Source organism: Astatotilapia calliptera, chromosome 16 (genome assembly GCF_900246225.1).
Source record: "Astatotilapia calliptera chromosome 16, fAstCal1.2, whole genome shotgun sequence".
In the NCBI taxonomy this organism is placed as follows: Eukaryota; Metazoa; Chordata; class Actinopteri; order Cichliformes; family Cichlidae; genus Astatotilapia; species Astatotilapia calliptera.
This window is the reverse complement of record NC_039317.1, coordinates 32682653-32702849: the sequence shown is the minus strand read 5'-3', so window position 1 is coordinate 32702849 and position 20197 is coordinate 32682653. Positions and strand designations below refer to the sequence as shown.

The 20197-nt window shown below is 40.4% G+C and overlaps 1 protein-coding gene across 1 annotated transcript in view; it reads right to left on the bottom strand.

Moving 5' to 3' along the window:
• The window catches only part of tmem163a (transmembrane protein 163a), a 69386-nt gene that overhangs the window by 10969 nt on the left and 38220 nt on the right, over positions 1 to 20197 (bottom strand). Inside the window, exons 3-5 of the mRNA XM_026144680.1 lie at positions 7811 to 7854; positions 6667 to 6758; positions 2113 to 2209 (exon numbers count right to left, since the gene is read on the bottom strand). Coding sequence (XP_026000465.1) covers positions 2113 to 2209; positions 6667 to 6758; positions 7811 to 7854 — 233 coding nt within the window. The remainder of the gene's footprint in view (positions 1 to 2112; positions 2210 to 6666; positions 6759 to 7810; positions 7855 to 20197) is intronic.

Below are 20197 nucleotides of genomic sequence, written 5' to 3'. Positions count from 1 at the left end.
GCAGCGGAGGGCTATAAAAAGAAACCTTACTCACAGTGATGTGTGTGTGTGCTGCTCTGTTTGTGTGTATGGCACTAGAAAATAAATCATTATCCATCATTACAAATATACACAGATCACAAAAAACATCCTGTTTATGTCTATATCTCCAGAACTGCAGCTCTGTGAGGTGTTCCCGGTCTGCAGCAGTCCGTTTCTATTAGCAACAGGGTCACGGGTTGCCAACGGTCACTGAGCTACAGCTGCAATAAAAGTTCATGCTGGTTCTCATAAAAGCCAGAATACACAAAGCATCAGAGTTTGTTGTGTATGGAGCTGCAGACCAGTCAGGGTGCCCATGCTGACCCCCGTCCACCACCGAAAGCGCCGACAATGGACACGTGAGCATCAGAACTGGACCACAGAGCAATGGAAGAAGGTATTAGGGGCAGGGATAGCTCAGTAGGTAAAGTGGTCGCCCCATGATCGGAAGGTCGGCGGTTCGAATCCACTTAACGGCTACCCTGAGGTACCCCTGAGCAAGGTACCGTCCCTACACACTGCTCCCCAGGCGCCTGCTTAGTGGGCTGCCCACTGCTTCACTGAGTGAATGGGTCAAATGCAGAGAAAAACAAGTAATTTCCCCATGGGGATCAATAAAGTATCCATTATTATTATTATTATTATTATGTCAGTCTGACGAATGATGATTTCTTTACCGGGTGACTGTGCGTCACTTACCTGGGGAATGCCTGGGAACAGGACACACCATGGTGTACCTCCTACCTAAGCATTGTTGCAAATCATAAACATCCTTTCATGGAAACAGTACTCCCTGATGGTTGGTTGGCTGGATGGCTGTATCTATGAAGCGCCTTGAGGCGACTTATGTTGTGATTTGGCGCTATATAAATAAAATTGAATTGAATTGAATTGAATTGAATTGTGGCCTCTATCAACAGGATAATGTGCCACCAATCAGAAATGGTTCAGGAATGATTTGAGGAACACAACAACCAGTTTGAGTTGTTGACTTGGCCTCCAAATCCCCCAGATCTCCATCAAATTGGGTATCTCTGGGATGTGATGAATAAAGTAGTCCAATCCATGGAGGCCTCACCTCACAGCTAACAGGACTATTGCTAACATCTTGGTGCAGATACCACAGCACACCTTCAGGGGTCTAGTCCACGCCTGGACAGTCAGGGGATCAACACAATATTAGGCAGGTGCTCATAATATCATGCCAGATTGGTGCATGCATGTGAATGTGTGAGTATAGTATGTGTTGTGAGCCACACACTCTAGTCACATGTACTTTTTCTTTAAAAAAATGTATTATCAGTGCACAAAGACACAAAGGCCAAACATTAAAACATTATTCATAATATATCATAATATCAGAAAAGATCACCATTAGAAAAGAGCCACAGCCAGTTCTGAAGTAAACAGTTTTTTCATTATTGAACTCAGTTTACTTGTCATGACATGTACTGAAAACAGATTAGATACACTATATTAGAGCATGATGTCTTCTGTGGCTTCCCAAATTGGAAAAAGTAATTTTCACAATGCCATCAGAGCGGGCTGTTTCCCAGAGAAATGTTCTTCTATTTGTTGAGCTGGTCTTACTTCACTGTGATTGGCTGAACTATTTCAGAGTTCAGTTATTAGACCACATAAATGGGACTAGTGGAGAGTGTCTATTTATCTTTCAATATATTTTCAGTTTTACTCTGAATCTTTTTGCAGTTTCTGCCAAATAAATGCCAAATCACTCGCCCACGCATCCTTTGAATCCATTGCTTTAAATTGTTCTCTATGCAAGATTTAAGACAGGCTTTTTAAACCCACTCACTATGCAATGAAAATGTATCAGTCAATATTGGAAAGTTATGCAGAGTTATGAAATCAGTGTTCAGAATATATATTTGAGGGTTTGTCAGACCCGACAACAGTAACAGTAATATCTGGTTGCATTATGTAAAATACTTTTTAGGGAGGTTAGGGAGAGACAAAAATCACAATTAAGTCAAAGCTGTAACTTTCCTTTATCTAAATTACACAAAGAAAGTGTCGGTGCAGTGTGAGCCAGCGTCTGTGTCCATATAGTGTGTGTGCATGTAGCCTCACCACTTTGGGGGGCATCCTGGTAGCCAGATCGTGGATGGCCTTTCCAAGAATACAAATAGAGGAGAGAACGAACACAACCCCAAGGACGACACATGCTCTGCAGACAAACAGGCAAAAGAAGAAGGTATGACGATTACTGATGTTGTAATAACCCAAAGGAGCTTAAAGGGGAGCAGCAATGCTTTCCTAAGGTCTTATTATTTTTACATCCATCATGATTGCTGCTTTTGCATTTCACAACAAAAACATCTTTCACATAATAGTTTCAGTGTTTGACAGACATTTGACAACATCTTTACATTCTTTTATTTTTAGTGATATTTGTTAAAAACATGGCAAATAATCAAAAAGTTCCAGCTACTGGAACCTGCACGGGTAAAGTATGAATGCATGAAAAATGTCAACGAGCAAACAAATAATGGATGTGCAGAGATGTTGCATAGACACTTTAACATGTCTTGATCACACAGGGCTAATTAGGGGAAGTAAACAGCTGGGAAAAACACAGATGCATACAGTTAAGGTAATGAGATAGAGGAAGTAAAGGAGCAACTATTACAGAAATACAGCCGGAAATAAAAAATAAATCCCAAATCGAACTTAACATACGGGAATTGACACAGGAAGTGGAAAGAAAACGTGGAGGGAAATAAATATATAATAATACAAACAAGCAGAAGGACTCAAAATATATAACAATATGCACTAGGATGAAAACTGAGCCAATAAACAAACTAAAAAAAAACAAATAAAGAATACTAAATAAACAAAAACCCAGCACCCAAGGGCCAAGACTGGGAACCATGAGGACATTATTTTGGTCACTACCCAGAGCTCATGGCCATTGGAACATAGACTGACTGATGGCTTTGCTTTCACACTCATCTCTCTTCACCCCATCAGATCAACGTAGTATCCTCATTACTGAAAACACTGCACCGGTCCATCACTTGTTCCACTCTCACTTCTTTCATGAACAAGACCCTGAGCAGTAGCGGTTTTTGGCGACACGGGCGTTTGCCCGGGGCGGCATCACGGGCAAAAAAAAAAAAAAAAAAAAAAAGATTGCTCGTACTCATGCTGCCCCGACATCAGCCAGCGCATATTGGGAATGCCAGAGGCACCGATCGGCTTTCTATCGCCCATTTGCTGGGAGTAAGGGCGCCCTCTGTGTGCGAGGTGCGCCTGCTGCTTGTGGCACAGGGAGGAGAGGGCGGGGCGGCATCTAATAACCAACTCGCAAAATAAAACAAAATAAAACAAAATAAAAACAAGCCAACAAACACAAAACACCAGACATCATGATACAGACTTATAATTTGCACAGATGTTTTTTTCGAAATTCTATACGTGAAAAGTGAGCGCGAGAGCCCTCGGTGCGCCTGCTCGCAGCTGAAGTCAAAGTAAACTTTATTGTCATCTCCGCTACATACAGTGCAGTATATAGAGAGACGAGACGATGAGGCTGCAGTTACAGCAGTAAACAAACAATATATATCTATAAGAAGAGTAAGAAAATAAATATACACTTTAGGACTCGGGGTAAAGGGATCAACAACAATTTCAAATTTCAAATTTACAGTTTGATGATTTAAAGTCTCACACACAACCTGTCGGCTGCTTCCAAATAGAGCACATTTCATTCATAATGTTGTAAATCCAAGCCCATCATGTATTCATGATTTGAATCCTGGGTTGTGTGAAATCTCAGAAATGCACCTTAGACAAAGTGAATCTGTGAACTAAGGTGTAGGTGTGTTAGATCATGTTGTGGCGATCCTCGGGTTGAGGGATTTGTGTTCATACTGGAGTGCAAAATTAAAACCAGTGGAAGATGGACAAGAAAAGTTCAAAGCCATCAGGTGCTCAGTTTAGAAAAACTAGAAAAGAAGAGGAGGAGAAACGATACAGGTAAGCAGATGTGTGATTGGATAATGGCAGGTCATCCTGAAACAATCAGAATCAGAATACTTTATTAATCCCTGAGGAAACTATGCGTGTTAGAGTTGCTCCAAGAAGAAATGGTAAAAATAGCAACAGTAACAAACTAAACTCCAAACAATACATTATGTTACAGATTTTACACATTTAAGAAATAGCACTAATCAGATCAGTCAATTATAAATATCAAGGATTAACAGAGGGGATTATAAATAAATATCAAAAAAATTGACAAGAATATTACATCAGAGTAGAAAAGAGCGTGTGTAAAAAGGGTGTAACTATTGCAGGGGTGCCAGAGGGAGTGCCCAGGGCGCCAAACAGGCTAGGACCGCCACTGACCCTGAGAAACCCAGGGCAGCAAGTTGTCCCTATGTTGAATCATATTGGGAGGTGCCTGATGAAGAACCACAAAAATCTGAGAGGTGATCCTGAGGCCACTAAACCTGTCTAGAAGCTAGTCCATAAAGGTGGGATTAGAATGATGACCTCAGTGGCACTATCAGTAGTAGTAAGCCTATCCTTGCATCTTTTACATGAACCAATCTCCAGGAAGTAAAACATCTTGCCTCATTTGCAATGATATGCTCACACTTTTTTCTACTTTTCTAACATTACACTTTAATTTTCTACAGAAAGAACATTAATATAATATAAATTGGGTGTTTTGTGGTTTGTGTGTGTCTCTGCATCCAGCTGACAGCACTAACAGAGAAAAAGATCCCGCGTGTGCATGTGAGTCACTCCGTGTGAGTTAATGGACAGTGGAGAGGCAGCTCGGTCTTTCATTATCTGTAACACCGCTGAGCTACACAGAGGTGTTCTTGCAAGACAAACAGGGCTCCATACAGCCTGACAGCTAATTGATTCATTCAGCTAAGCTACAGCAGCCCTAAAACCTGGTGGATTAACGCACGTGTAGCAGTGACACATTTACAGTAACAACACACAGTTAATGGCTCATCAATAAGGATTCACTTCTCTCCATCCTGCAATTTAAGAAGCACCTTTTCTGAAATTGTTTAATCTGGGTATACTGAACATAAGCAAGAGCCTAATGGGGAAAATTATTTAGACCTTCAAAGGGAAGATTAAATTAAAGCTATCGTGGCAATATTCTCTCTACTGGAACTACGGATTTTAAAATTGTCAAGTATAAAAAAACATTTAAAAAATCCACATAAAATCAAAAACAGACTGCAACAATTTGCAAATCTCATAAACCCAAATAAAACATAGAAAACATAGCAAATAAGACACTCATTTTGAACTTGATGGAGCAACAAGCGTCCCTTCTTCTTTGAAGAACTGTGTAAACGTCTGCGAACTGAGATTCAAGCTGCTCAGCAGTCCTGAGTCTTCTTTGTCATATTTTTCTGTGTCATGATGCTCCAGATGTTCTCAGCTGGTCCAGGTCCAGACTGCAGGCAGGCGGGTTCAGGACCCGGACACCCGAACAGTTTAGTATTGTCTTGCTGAAATATGGTCTCATCTGGAAAAATGTCATCTTCATGGGAGGACATGTTCCTCTAAAACAGGGCTGGGGGAACTCCAGGGCTCAAGGGCCGGTGTCCTGCAGATGTGCAAAACGCACATCTGCCTTTCCAGGTGTGCAAGCATGCATGCTTTCCAAAAATAATTTCCACTTTGGATTTGTTTGGACCTCAGAACACTTTTCCATTTTGATTGAGTTCACTTTAAATGAACTTTGGTCCAGAGAAGACCGCTGCCTTTCCAAATCCTGTTCATGTGTGGCTCCTTCTCTCCATGTTGGAGCTTTAACCTGCATTTGTGGATGGCACAGTGTGCTCCTGAGTCCATGCGGTGATTTCTATTGAAGAACAACGCCTGATGTTATTGCAGTGCTGCCCAAGGGCCCAAAGATCAGAGAAAATATTGATTTTCAGCCTTGTCCCATTCACACAGATATTTATTCTAATATTCAGAATCTTGTGATGATTATGTACTGCAGATGATATTTATAGTCTTCATAATTTTCTGTTGAGGAACCTTATTGTTCTACTATTTGTACATGTAGTTTATTTGCAGTTTAATGAACCTCTGCCCATCTTTACCTCTCATAACCTCTGCCTCTCTAAGATGTTCTTTTTATATCATGTTACTGACCGGCTGCCAATTAACCTCATTAGTTCGTCCATCTGTTTCTTTATAGCACAACTTACTTTTCCTGCCTTTTCTTCCCCAGTCCCAACTTTGTTTGAGTTGCTGGCATCAAATTCAAAATGAGCTAATAAACATATTTTTTATGAAATAGTAAAATTTCTCACTTTAAACATTTGATATGTTTTCTATGTTTTATTGTAAATAGAATATGAAATCACTGCACTCTATTTTTATTTATATATTACATAGGATCCGATCATTTTTTAAAATGTAATTTACTACAGAAAGATAAAATCATATGCATGAAATGACTGGATTGCAGGGGAATGGGTGAAGTCCTTTCACAGCAGAGGTGGGATTCATGGGTAAAAGAAGCCAAAGAGTAAAGATGAATGAACAAATAAATAAAACATACAACACCTGTGGTTTGAGAGTTGTTTATGATTCCACCCTTGTATCGTTGATCAAAAGATAAAGTTTTGTACTCACATATACTCTCTGTGTGCAGAGTGCACAGCTGCTGCATTGCTGTAGCGCCACAGGACGATGGCTGATGACATGACATCCAGCGTGGCATCAAACTACAGAAACGAGAAGCAAGTAATTAGAGAGAAAGAAGTGAGGAAGGTCAAAATTATCCATTGGACCTATACCACGACTCTTTAAATGATCAGATGTCCAGTAAGACGTGTAGACAGCTTTAAATAACTTATTTGTGCTGAAAATAAAACCACTTCATTCTGAAATCCCGTGGAGGAGAATAACGCATTTATTTCAGCACAACAGAATTTCAGCGGGCACATGAACTGACTCAGGTTATGTATGAATAGGGATGAGTGGATGTAAGGATTTAAGAGTCTCATTAAGGCTTATAGTGGAAAAACTGCAGGAACCACTTTCAAGTTTGTGCACCACAAAGAGCGAAGTGTTGATGTTTGGCAGGAAAATCAAAGCCATAAACATCATTAACGCGACAACAGTAGCTTCATGTTGGATTCAGGACTTCTCAGGGACAAACTTCTCTCCCTGAAGCCGGATCACAAAATAAAATCGTTATTAGTTCATTTTCAAATCATAAAATGTAAAAAGTAAGAAAAGGATGACTCAAAGTCTCACAGAGCTATCGATGATAAGCTGCTATGATCTAACCTCTTTGCATTGGGGCACATCCTCTTATTTTCTTCCTGCTTCTGTTTTAAAACTGTCATCTGCAGCCAAGCAATTAAACTGCTAATTAAAATCCAATCTTTAAGGAAGAGATAGCTAGCTCTGCAGATTATGGTTTATAATATTTTAATCACATTAGGCTAATCACATCTCCCTCCCTGGGCCCGGGTGTGGATATTGTAATTTTCACCTTCACTGCCATTACGTCATATTTTTATGATAATTCTCAGTGATTTCCTCCTAATAAGATTTCCGCTGTGTTCTAGTGGAGATCTGTTTAGCAAACACAAGAAGCATTTTGACATCCAACCACAGCGCCAGCCTCCAGTCCCTTCTCTGCCCTGTTACCTTGGAGACAAAAGGACCAATAGGACTTTGGTACTGGGATTCATTAATAAATCACTAGCACCCAAGTTATGACTAATTGATCAATGCAAATAGAGAGAAGAAAGGGGCGGGAACTTACGGCGAATCCAAATGCTGACGCGCTGTGTCTCATAAACGATACAGCTGTGGAGAGAGAGACGGACTGTTTACATCATACAAGTCTTTATCCCTTTTTAGTCACACTAACATATATACACATGTGATTCAGCACATGTCACATGCACAATCAGTAGGTTTGTGACGCTAAGTGGGAAACAATGTGTTTATTAAATCAGCATAACAAAATGAAAAGCGACTGTGATTAGATGAGTTATTTCTTAAAAAATCAACACTGATATTCATAAATGTTCTTCCTTTCTATTGAAATCACCAGCACCTCTCACATGCATACACTATATCACTATATCTAGAAACAGGAAATTAAAACCACTGGGTTAACCTGGGCTGGAGTTCAATCAATAAAGAGTTGAAATCTAAATCTTTGTTTATTGTATTCCGTCTTTTTGGCAAATGATTAAGCAGAAAATGCAAGTGCAAAAAAGAACAATTACATTTTTATTTATGATACCACTTATGACATGTGAGCAAATTAAAGGAGTTCTTGGCAGGTTGAACCTTCATCTGATCCAGATTTTTACAGCACTGTCCTTTATAGTCTATAATCCTACTCAGTATCATCCAAAGCAGAACAACAAGCATTAAAAACTAATAGAAAAACACACAGCTCATGTATGTCCATCTGATGATGCTCCAGGCCATCCGAGTTTGATACGTGTAAACTTGGCATGATTAACTGTCTATTAACAACATTAATGATCGGCTAACGCAACATGAAGTATCCCTCGAATAGGATTAAAGGTTTTGTCATCCTTTATCTACCACACCTGTGCTGTTCATCTACCTGTCCTGGTGTGCTGTCCCCTCTTTCTGTGTGAGTGTGTGTGTGTGTGTGGTAGTGCATGTGTGTGTGAGAGAGAGGGAGACTCTCAGGGGACAGCACATGGTCAGTTTAATCACCATGGCAACAGGAGATTTGAGGGCAAGATGGCCGTTGGTTTGAACTCAAAGCTTTCATCTCCTCTTCGCCAAGTCTTTCCCTTGGCTGGTATCTCCTTTTCTTTTCCTTCCTTCTGGTTTTCTTGTCATGTTCCCTGTTTTATATATATATATATATATATATATATATATATATATATATATATATATATATATATATATATATATATATATATATATATATATATATATGTATATATATATATATAATTGATAATTGGAGGTGAGCTTCCCTCCCTCCAAGACATCTACAGGAAGCGGTGCCTGAGGAAAGCGGGGAGGATCATCAAGGACTCCAGTCACCCCAGCCATAAACTGTTCAGACTGCTTCCATCAGGAAGGAGGTTCTGCAGCATCCGGTCCCGTACCAGCAGACTGAGAGACAGCTTTTTCCATCAGGCCATCAGACTGCTGAACACGTCATAGACACCTCAGCTTCACTACTGGAACTTCAACATTATGCACTCCACACTGTATATAAATGCCACTTGTTTTGCACATATTCAACTCTGTATATTTTATATATTTTATTATTATTATTATTTATTTTTTTTTTTTTACTATTTAATTTGTAAAAATGTGTATACACACACACACACACACACACACACCACACACACACACACACGTAGGAAAATATTTAGTATACACATCCAGAAATGCATACACTATTATATATTGTACATATATTTATTAGTTTCAGGTTGGCCATTCTTGTATTTTGCTCGTTTGTGTTGTTGTGTTTGCACATCTCTGTTGCTTGTGGGGCTCGCACACAAGAATTTCACTCGCATGTGCTGTGCCAGTGTGCCTGCACATGTGATGTGACAATAAAAGTCACATCACATGTGTGTATATATATATATATATATATATATATATATATATATATATATATATATATAAAAAAACACCCAGCACGCCCCTGCGGGCGGTTTATCCTTCAAGCTCGGGTCCTCTACCAGAGGCCTGGGAGCTTGAGGGTCCTGCGCAGTATCTTAGCTGTTCCCAGGACTGCGCTCTTCTGGACAGAGATCTCCGATGTTGTTCCCGGGATCTGCTGGAGCCACTCGCCTAGCTTGGGAGTCACCGCACCTAGTGCTCCGATTACCACGGGGACCACCGTTACCTTCACCCTCCACATCCTCTCGAGCTCTTCTCTGAGCCCTTGGTATTTCTCCAGCTTCTCGTGTTCCTTCTTCCTGATATTGCTGTCATTCGGAACCGCTACATCGATCACTACGGCCGTCTTCTTCTGTTTGTCTACCACCACTATGTCCGGTTGGTTAGCCACCACCATTTTGTCCGTCTGTATCTGGAAGTCCCACAGGATCTTAGCTCGGTCATTCTCCACCACCCTTGGGGGCATCTCCCATTTTGACCTCGGGACTTCCAGGTTATACTCGGCACAGATGTTCCTGTACACTATGCCGGCCACTTGGTTATGGCGTTCCATGTATGCCTTGCCTGCTAGCATCTTGCACCCTGCTGTTATGTGCTGGATTGTTTCTGGGGCATCTTTACACAGCCTGCACCTGGGGTCTTGCCTGGTGTGATAGACCCCAGCCTCTATGGATCTTGTACTCAGAGCTTGTTCTTGTGCTGCCATGATTAGTGCCTCTGTGCTGTCTTTCAGTCCAGCTTTGTCCAGCCACTGGTAGGATTTCTGGATATCAGCCACCTCCTCTATCTGCCGGTGGTACATACCGTGCAGGGGCCTGTCCTTCCATGATGGTTCCTCGTCTCCCTCCTCTTTCTTGGGTTTCTGCTGCCTGAGGTATTCACTGAGCACTCGGTCAGTTGGGGCCATCTTCCCAATGTATTCTTGGATGTTCCTTGTCTCATCCTGGACTGTGGTGCTGACACTCACCAGTCCCCGGCCCCCTTCCTTCCGCTTAGCGTACAGCCTCAGGGTGCTGGACTTGGGGTGAAACCCTCCATGCATGGTCAGGAGCTTTCTTGTCTTTATGTCAGTGGCTTCTATCTCCTCCTTTGGCCAGCTTATTACCCCAGCAGGGTACCTGATCACGGGCAGGGCGTACGTGTTGATGGCCCGGATCTTGTTCTTACCATTCAGCTGACTCCTCAGGACTTGCCTGACCCTCTGCAGGTACTTGGTGGTTGCAGTATATATATATATATATATATATATATATATATATATATATATATATATATATATATATATATATATATATATATATTGTAGCGGAAGCCTTTTGGCCATTTCTGAGACTTTGATGCTTCACAGTGTCAGGTAGGATGTGACCTTATTTGACAAGCTTTAATGACTACAACTGTGTTACAAACTTTTCAATTCTTTTGATGCCCCCAGTATGAGGATAGGATCAGGCTTAGCTGTGCTACAGCTATGCCAACACTGTGGAGAAGAAAGGATGGAAAAGCTGAACAGGAGACCGAAGATAACACGTGGTTGCTCACACATATGCTGTCTTTGTGTCTGGTTTTGTCCCAGATAGCATCACCCAGATTCTCCTCTTCATTCTGAGTCACGTTCACCATCTTTCACGATTATCTGTGCCCTCACGTACAAACTGTTTCACATACAAAGTTTATGAATCTCTGGGGCTCAACCAGACCTCCGACCCATCTGTTGAGTCAAGAGAAAAAGTCGAACTGAGAATGTTTGAGAAAGCTAACACAGGGAAGTCGGACAGGTGGTGACTCCTCAGTCTGTATATACAGTCTGTCTACTATGTATATATACAATACATTATCCCTGGTCCAACATCAAGCTCATAGTTTGTCTTTATTTGAAAGGAGTTCCAGTAGACTGGACATTTCGTCTGAGTTGAGGTAGCTGCATTGGGTTCATTTGGTGACTACACTGTCTCTGTTGCATTTCATAGACAGAAATGATGGCATATTTCATATTGCCATGTGATTGTGCGTCATCATGTTCGCTGTTAGGCATGTAGGAAAGTGCAGGTCGGACACAGCTGGATGGATGGTATCGAGCGTGTATGTGTGTAATGATTAGAGATGGCACGATACCACTTTTTTATGTCCGATACCGATACCGATATCATAAATTTGGATATCTGCCGATACCGATATGAATCCGATATAGTGTTTTTTAATCAACAAAACTGTTTTTTAAAATATCTTGCTGCATTTTGCAAGTCTGCAAGTTCATACTCAAGTTTAAAACAACAACTACACTAAAGCTATTCTGTTATACCTGTATACAAAAAAAATATTTCATAGTTCAGCAATACTGATCAATCTAATAAACTTAGACCTACACCATCCTCCCTATTCTGGTATTTTAAAGAGTACTTAGCGTAAATATTAAGCAACCTAACTAATAGGGTTCCAACTCCCAGCAACAACAAAAAGAAATAAATAAAAAATAAGGAACCACCCCTCACGCTCCACCTCATGATGCTTAATCGACGTAATCAACCTTAATTTGATGCAGTGTGAAAAAAAATACACAGAAATCAATTATTTTTCAAGAAATATTAAATAGATTCAACATCTTTCTTCAACAAAATTGCAGACTGCACAGATGGTACCTTCCCAAAGTAAAAAGTACTATAGCTTACTAGGGTATATATATTAGACTTAATAGTCACTATATACAGTAATGGACTTCTATTTATTTTACATCAAATTAAAACTTTGGGTGTCAGATAATTATTTATTAAAAGCTCGACATTTTAAATGAGAATAAGAAAGAAAAGTATGTCTTTGTGCCCCCTTTTCCCTGTTAATGCCCTATCGGCCCCCCTGGCTAAACTTTGCTAGATCCGCCCCTGCACAGTTACCAGCCGTCAGCTACGTAGAAAAAGATCCTGGTGTAGAAATTAATATTAAATAAATTCTAACAACAGCTTATCAAGCTTAAACGTGCTGCTGTTGTTCAGCCGCTGGTTTCCTCTTTCTGGTGCAAAGTGGACCAAAAACAAACGAGAGACTCGCGACAGAAAAGCCAATCAGCTGATTTAAGCAGTTTCACGATTGAAGTAGCAGCCGGAGAGCGAGAGGCAGTCGCTTGTTAAGCTTAACGTGGGAATGCTTTACAAACATTCAGAGATGGACTTACACACTTGCTTTACTTCTCTCGGGGATAACTTTGTCGGAGATGAAATGCCAGGTTGGGTCCTGCATGCCACAGCTGCTCTTTCACGTGATGCATACGTTCTGAGGTGAGTTACGGCGTGTTGCAAGTTTTGTGAGGTGCTTTCGTGATATTTAATGGATCGGATTACATTTTTTATTTTTCTCCGATATCCGATCCAGTAATTTAGGTCAGTATCGGACCGATACCGATACGTAATATCGGATCGGTCCATCTCTAGTAATGATTAGGGTCTATGTATCAGTTTTAAACTTTAGTTTTGTTAAGCAGTTATATTTGTGACTTGGTGTGACGACTTCACTACCCTTGTGTCAAAACAACAATCAGTGGGGTAGCCGAGTACTCCCCCGCACTGTTCACTAGTTTTTATAGCTCAGTGCTTTGTCCATGCTCATCCTTTTTCCCAGTTGTTGATAGTAAGGTCCTCTCTTCCTCTGGGCTCTCTGTTTACCTACAAGGTGATGGTGGCTTGGCTGGAGAGACTTTTAGATAATCTGTTCCTGGATGTAAAGGCCACCATGTCCGATGCTTCAAATACAAACTTTATGAGGTGCAATCATCCATTTTCATTTTATTACACAGTTTTAAATACAAATAACATCTGTCCAGGACATCTTGGGAAATATCTGACAAACATGCGGTTTGAGAAGTACTGCCCATCACCAGAGGAAGCTATAACAAAGGTAAAGACGTACCCACACAAGAAGGTAAAATCACCGTAGGTATGTGAGGATAGTGTTTTATCACTGATAAGACCCAGACAGGATGTGGATGTGACATCATCATGATTCCAATAACTTAACCGGTCACCATCACCATTAGTTTTTGGTCTGGACAGTACAGTTGAGAGCCTATATTCTACATTTTTACTTCAGTGTGGGGAAAAGAAAACATGTGTAAGATTTTCTCAATATCCTGGAGATGCTCTAGTATCGCGCATCATCATATGCAATTCTACATTATTAGAAAATTAGCTGTGGTGATTGATTCTGTGCTTGGTGCCAGAAATTCAAACAGATATTATTGAAACTGCAGCATATTCAGAAGCAAGAAAAGACTTTTTTGTAATATATGATGCAATCTTTAAAATAGCCAAAATGGTTCACACAGGATAATTATCCACTGACTAAGAGAAAAAATCTGCTTACATCTGCATCTCTTTGAGGAACTTCTCTCTGCATAATATCTGACCTTCTGTCTTCAAATACAAACTGTAAAGCTAACAACATGTTCACTGAGGAAGCAGTTTTCACACATGTATACATACAATGAGCCTGAGATTTTTCTGCTGTATTTAAAATGTATTCAGTGCTTCAAAGAACAGATTCGTCATCTATTAACTCATTTGTTATTGCTGATATTATTCCTCATTCATCATATTTGTCTTTCACTTCATGCCCCCCTTTAATTAAACATGCACTCAGATGAAAAAAAAAACAGAATTCTCCCCTAAATAAAGCTGCTAATTTTTAAATAGCAGCCTCTTTCCTCTCCCAGCATGTATTCATTTCTCCAGTTTCTGCTCTCAGGCTCATTTGGATGTGCCAGCCGTCTGTGTGGTTACCGCCTGCCAGCAAATCGATGCCTCTCTTGAGGTGAGCAGACACGATTCTGTGTAACATCCTCTGGGTTGTTAGTTAATCAGGGAGTCAAGCATGCATGACCAGTGCTAACAAGACTGGGGAAACAAAGAGGGAAAGCAAAGCAGAGTATGGTAGAAATGGAGTAGAAGAAGGAGGATATAAATGAGAAGGAGGAGCAACTAAAAGAAAGGGGGTACGTGCTTACAAGAGAAGGAGGAGAAGCAGCGGACTGGAAGAAAGATGCAGATGTGAGGATTATATAGAGTCCGGGGGAAAATGGGAACGTGAATAAGAGCAAAAATGTGTGTGTGTGTGTGTGTGTGTGTGTGTGTGTGTGTGTGTGTGTGTGTGTGTGTGTGTGTGTGTGTGTATTCATATCTTCCAAAGATTGGAAGTTTACTTAGATACTTGTGGGGACCAACAGCCCTTATAGGGACAAAAATGCTGGTCCCCACAAGTTTAAAGACATATGTGTGACTCAAAATGTGGTTTTAGTGAAAGGGTTATAATTGGGTCATGGTTAGGTTTACGGTAAGGGTTAGGTATTCGTCTTTCATGGATACGGTTAGGTTAAGGGGCTAGAGAAAGCATTATGACAATTGGATGTCCCCACAATTAGATGTGTGTGTTTTATACATAAAATGTTTGCACAGAGAAAAAAACCTGATAGCTTGGAAGTTCTTAATTGTGATTCTTCTGTGTTGCAGTATTTATTTTGAGGAAAACACAGTTCTAATAAGAACAGTCTAACAGTCTGACAATCTTCTATTCTATTTGCTAATAGTCCACTTTGATGTTCTGTCAACACCTGCATACCTCATAGCTGTAGCAATGGTTATGACTTTGCAGCAGTAAAAACCTAATTATCAGTGAGTTATACAAGAACTGGGGCCAGAGCCAGCACCAATATATTCTCTCTCTCTGGCTCTCTGGCTCTAGTCTTCCCTTGGCACTGATCACTGATTATAAGCAGGACTTGGATGAAGCAGCATCTGATCAGACATCACTTCCAGACCAGGCTTTGAACTCTTGGGGGTGTTGAGGACCAGCGAGCGAGACATGGTGGAAGCATTCATAATGACTACCGGTATTAATAGTTTCTGAGCTCTGTTGTCCTCTGCTTGAGGCAATATGCAGAAATGAAAATATAAATGATAAAAGCTTACAGACTATATTGGACAGACTTCCCCCTTTCTAATGGTTTGTTGGTGCTCTTTAAAGCTCGTTTCCTTTGGTTTCTGCTTGGTGCAAATTTTTCTTACTGCTCTGACTTTTCATTGTTAAAATGGTAAATGGTCTGTATTTGTAAAGCGCTTTACTAGTCCCTAAGGATCCCAAAGCGCTTTACACATCCAGTCATCCACCCATATTCACACACTGGTGATGGCAGCTACATTGTAGCCACAGCCACCCTGGGGCGCACTGACAGAGGCGAGGCTGCCGGACACTGGCGCCACCGGGCCCTCTGACCACCACCAGTCGGCAACGGGTGAAGTGTCTTGCCCAAGGACACAATGACCGAGACTGTCCAAGCCGGGGCTCGAACCGGCAACCTTTCTATTACAAAGCAAACTCCCAACTGTTGAGCCACGATCGCCCCTGTTAAAGATTTTGCCTCTGTGAGAATAGCATGCAGCTAATATTGGACTTTGAATAACTGGACAAAAGAAGAAGAGTCGTGTTTTCTGCAGAAGCAAAAGAGTTGAGAGTGATAAAGTGGAGTGCATAAGGTGAAGTCACTGTGATGTCGACCGCTGGTTTGTAAAATCCCCCCACTACAGCACCGAGTCAGTTGCATTCAGCAGCTGACTGAGATACCAGTCACATGAACTAAAGCATGCCCTGTTCTCTTACAGATGTCTATGTGATAACATTATATTTTGCAGTCAGAGGAGTCACCCTCTTCTGGCCAAGGCACTGCTGCTCTGATGCCCACAGCATGTCTGTATTTGGATAGAAACTGAAATGAAAACAAGACCTCAGAGAACCTCACAGAGGTATTTACTTGATAAAGAGAGCTCTGGAACTTGTTAGACATCCAAGAAGGCAACATTTCTATCAGATCACCAAGAAACAAATAAAAGCCATCTGGCCTTTGTGACAATTGTTCAGAGGGGAACTAGTGAGAGTGACAGATTGTAGTTTTGAGCTTTCTGGGGTGAAAATGAGCTCTGCAGAGTGTAATGCAACTAATGTGTGAGCTATCTTTGTCACACAGGCTGATAAAGGATAACTGTATAAAAGATAAAGCAAGCAGATATACAGCAAGTCCTCACTGCGAATTGACTGGTATTGATGTTTTTTATTGATACAGTACTATCATTGATTGGGTGTGGTTCCTTATTGATTGCTTATTGATGTCTGATCAGTTTTCAAAACTGTAGATCTACACAGGTTTTCAGCATCAAAGGAACTGGTTTCTTATCTCAGAGTGAACACAGTGTAGAAACAGAATAAAAGGCTTGCTCATGATTCACACAAGCGCTGGTAAAATAAACTTAATAGTATTTGAGGTACACGGTGCTAGTGATTGGACAGTTTTGGCCTGGTTCTGAATAGAGATGGACCGATCCGATATTACGTATCGGTATCGGTCCGATACTGACCTAAATTACTGGATCGGATATCGGAGAAAAATAAAAAATGTAATCCGATCCATTAAATATCACGAAAGCACCTCACAAAACTTGCAACACGCCGTAACTCGCCTCAGAACGTTAGCAGTCGGAGCAGTATGCATCACGTGATAGAGCGGCTGTGGCATGCGGGACCTGTCGGTGGTCTGGATAGCATGTGGAGCTTCGCTAGCAACCTGGCATTTCATCTCCGACAAAGTTATCCCGAGAGAAGTAAAGCAAGTGTGTAAGTCCATCTCTGAATGTTTGTAAAGCATTCCCACGTTAAGCTTAACGAGCGACTGCCTCTCGCTCTCCGGCTGCTACTTCAATCGTGAAACTGCTTAAATGATCAGCTGATCGGCTTTTCTGTCGCGAGTCCGTCTCTCTTGTTTGTTTTTGGCCCACTTTGCACCAGAAAGAGGAAACCAGCGGCTGAACAACAGCAGCACGTTTAAGCTTGATAAGCTGTTGTTAGAATTTATTTAATATTACTTTCTACACCAGGATCGTTTTCTACGTAGCTGACGCTGGTAACTGTGCAGGGGCGGATCTAGCAAAGTTTAGCCAGGGGGGCCGATAGGGCATTAACTGGGAAAAGGGGGCACAAAGACATACTTTTCTTTCTTATTCTCATTTAAAATGTCTAGCTTTTAATAAATAATTATCTGACACCCAAAGTTTTAATTTGATGTAAAACGAATAGAAGTCAATTACTGTATATAGTGACTATTAAGTCTAATATATATACCCTAGTAAGCTATAGTACTTTTTCCTTTGGGAAGGTACCATCTGTGCAGTCTGCAATTTTGTTGAAGAAAGATGTTGAATCTATTTAATATTTCTTGAAAAATAATTGATTTCTGTGCATTTTTTTTTCACACTGCATCAAATTAAGGTTGATTACGTCGATTAAGCATCATGAGGTGGCGCGTGAGGGGTGGTTCCCTATTTTTTATTTATTTATTTTTGTTGTTGCTGGGAGTTGGAACCCTATTAGTTAGGTTGCTTAATATTTACGCTAAGTACTCTTTAAAATACCAGAATAGGGAGGATGGTGTAGGTCTAAGTTTATTAGATTGATCAGTATTGCTGAACTATGAAATATTTTTTTTGTATACAGGTATAACAGAATAGCTTTAGTGTAGTTGTTGTTTTAAACTTGAGTATGAACTTGCAGACTTGCAAAATGCAGCAAGATATTTTAAAAAACAGTTTTGTTGATTAAAAAACACTATATCGGATTCATATCGGTATCGGCAGATATCCAAATTTATGATATCGGTATCGGTATCGGACATAAAAAAGTGGTATCGTGCCATCTCTAAAACGAATAGAAGTCAATTACTGTATATAGTGACTATTAAGTCTAATATATATACCCTAGTAAGCTATAGTACTTTTTCCTTTGGGAAGGTACCATCTGTGCAGTCTGCAATTTTGTTGAAGAAAGATGTTGAATCTATTTAATATTTCTTGAAAAATAATTGATTTCTGTGCATTTTTTTTTCACACTGCATCAAATTAAGGTTGATTACGTCGATTAAGCATCATGAGGTGGCGCGTGAGGGGTGGTTCCCTATTTTTTATTTATTTATTTTTGTTGTTGCTGGGAGTTGGAACCCTATTAGTTAGGTTGCTTAATATTTACGCTAAGTACTCTTTAAAATACCAGAATAGGGAGGATGGTGTAGGTCTAAGTTTATTAGATTGATCAGTATTGCTGAACTATGAAATATTTTTTTTGTATACAGGTATAACAGAATAGCTTTAGTGTAGTTGTTGTTTTAAACTTGAGTATGAACTTGCAGACTTGCAAAATGCAGCAAGATATTTTAAAAAACAGTTTTGTTGATTAAAAAACACTATATCGGATTCATATCGGTATCGGCAGATATCCAAATTTATGATATCGGTATCGGTATCGGACATAAAAAAGTGGTATCGTGCCATCTCTAGTTCTGAACCAGAAGTCCCATCTCTAGTAGCAATCACTGGAGTTACATTAGCTCCACCAGTAATGTGACCTTCCTGAATTTTCCCTGTCAGGAAGTTCTGTATGATGGGCAGAACTCAGAGGACGTAATGTAAAATGAAAGCACAGCTTTATTGCTGGACACAAAAATAAACATAATGTAGGTCAGGAACAAACAAGACTAAAACTGGAGAACACACGAGGAGAGACACGAACCATGAGAACACAACAAAGATGCAAACTCACAGATTACACCAGAGTGGAAACACCTGGAGAAAAAACACAGCTGAGCTAAATCTAACGAACAAGACAAGGGAAGCAAAACTAGACATTATGCACACGAAATGAGAGACTATCAAAATAAAACAAGTAGTAACTGAACAAAGAAACAGGTGGGCAGACTCGATACAAAGACAAGCACAGAGGCAGACTTCATACAGGAGACGCTGAGGACAAAACACAGAAACGAGACTAGGACAGACAGGCCATGAAAAGAAACTAACATACTACTAGACTAGAAATAAAGATGAACTCAGAGGCACTAGGAAATATTACACTTGTAAGACAAAATAAAGAACTTGAACATAAATTATCTCCTAAATGCAAATGAATAAATCGTGAGTTCACAAAAAGCTGGACACACTGGGTGAGAGAGCCAGGACCATGTACCATTGGTTAAAGCTGATCTGTAAATATCTACAATGTTAAAGCTAAGAATCTGCTTCATTCTGGTCAAACTGCTGAGAAATACAGTGTATATCCACAGTGGCACTTTCTACAGCAAATGCTTGTTATCCATCAAATCACCTCTGTTGCTGATTATACTGGGGGGAAATTCTGTATTAAATTAACAGAATCATTTGCAACCAAATAGAAGCATAATTATGTCCTCCCCTGTGTTCCTCAAGGGCAAGAGCTCAATTTAGGGATGTGAAAGTCATTTTACATCACACAGAGGAAAGGAGTAATCTGGGAGACTGAGAAAAAGGCGGAGGAGGGATGAGAAGGCAGCAGCACAGGCAGCAGATGGACAAATAGAGTGACACAGTGAGACAGCACGGGTGAGAGAGCAGCAGACAGAGAAAGGTGAGAGATTAAAGTGAGAGAAAGATGAGATTGTAGGAGGCACTCT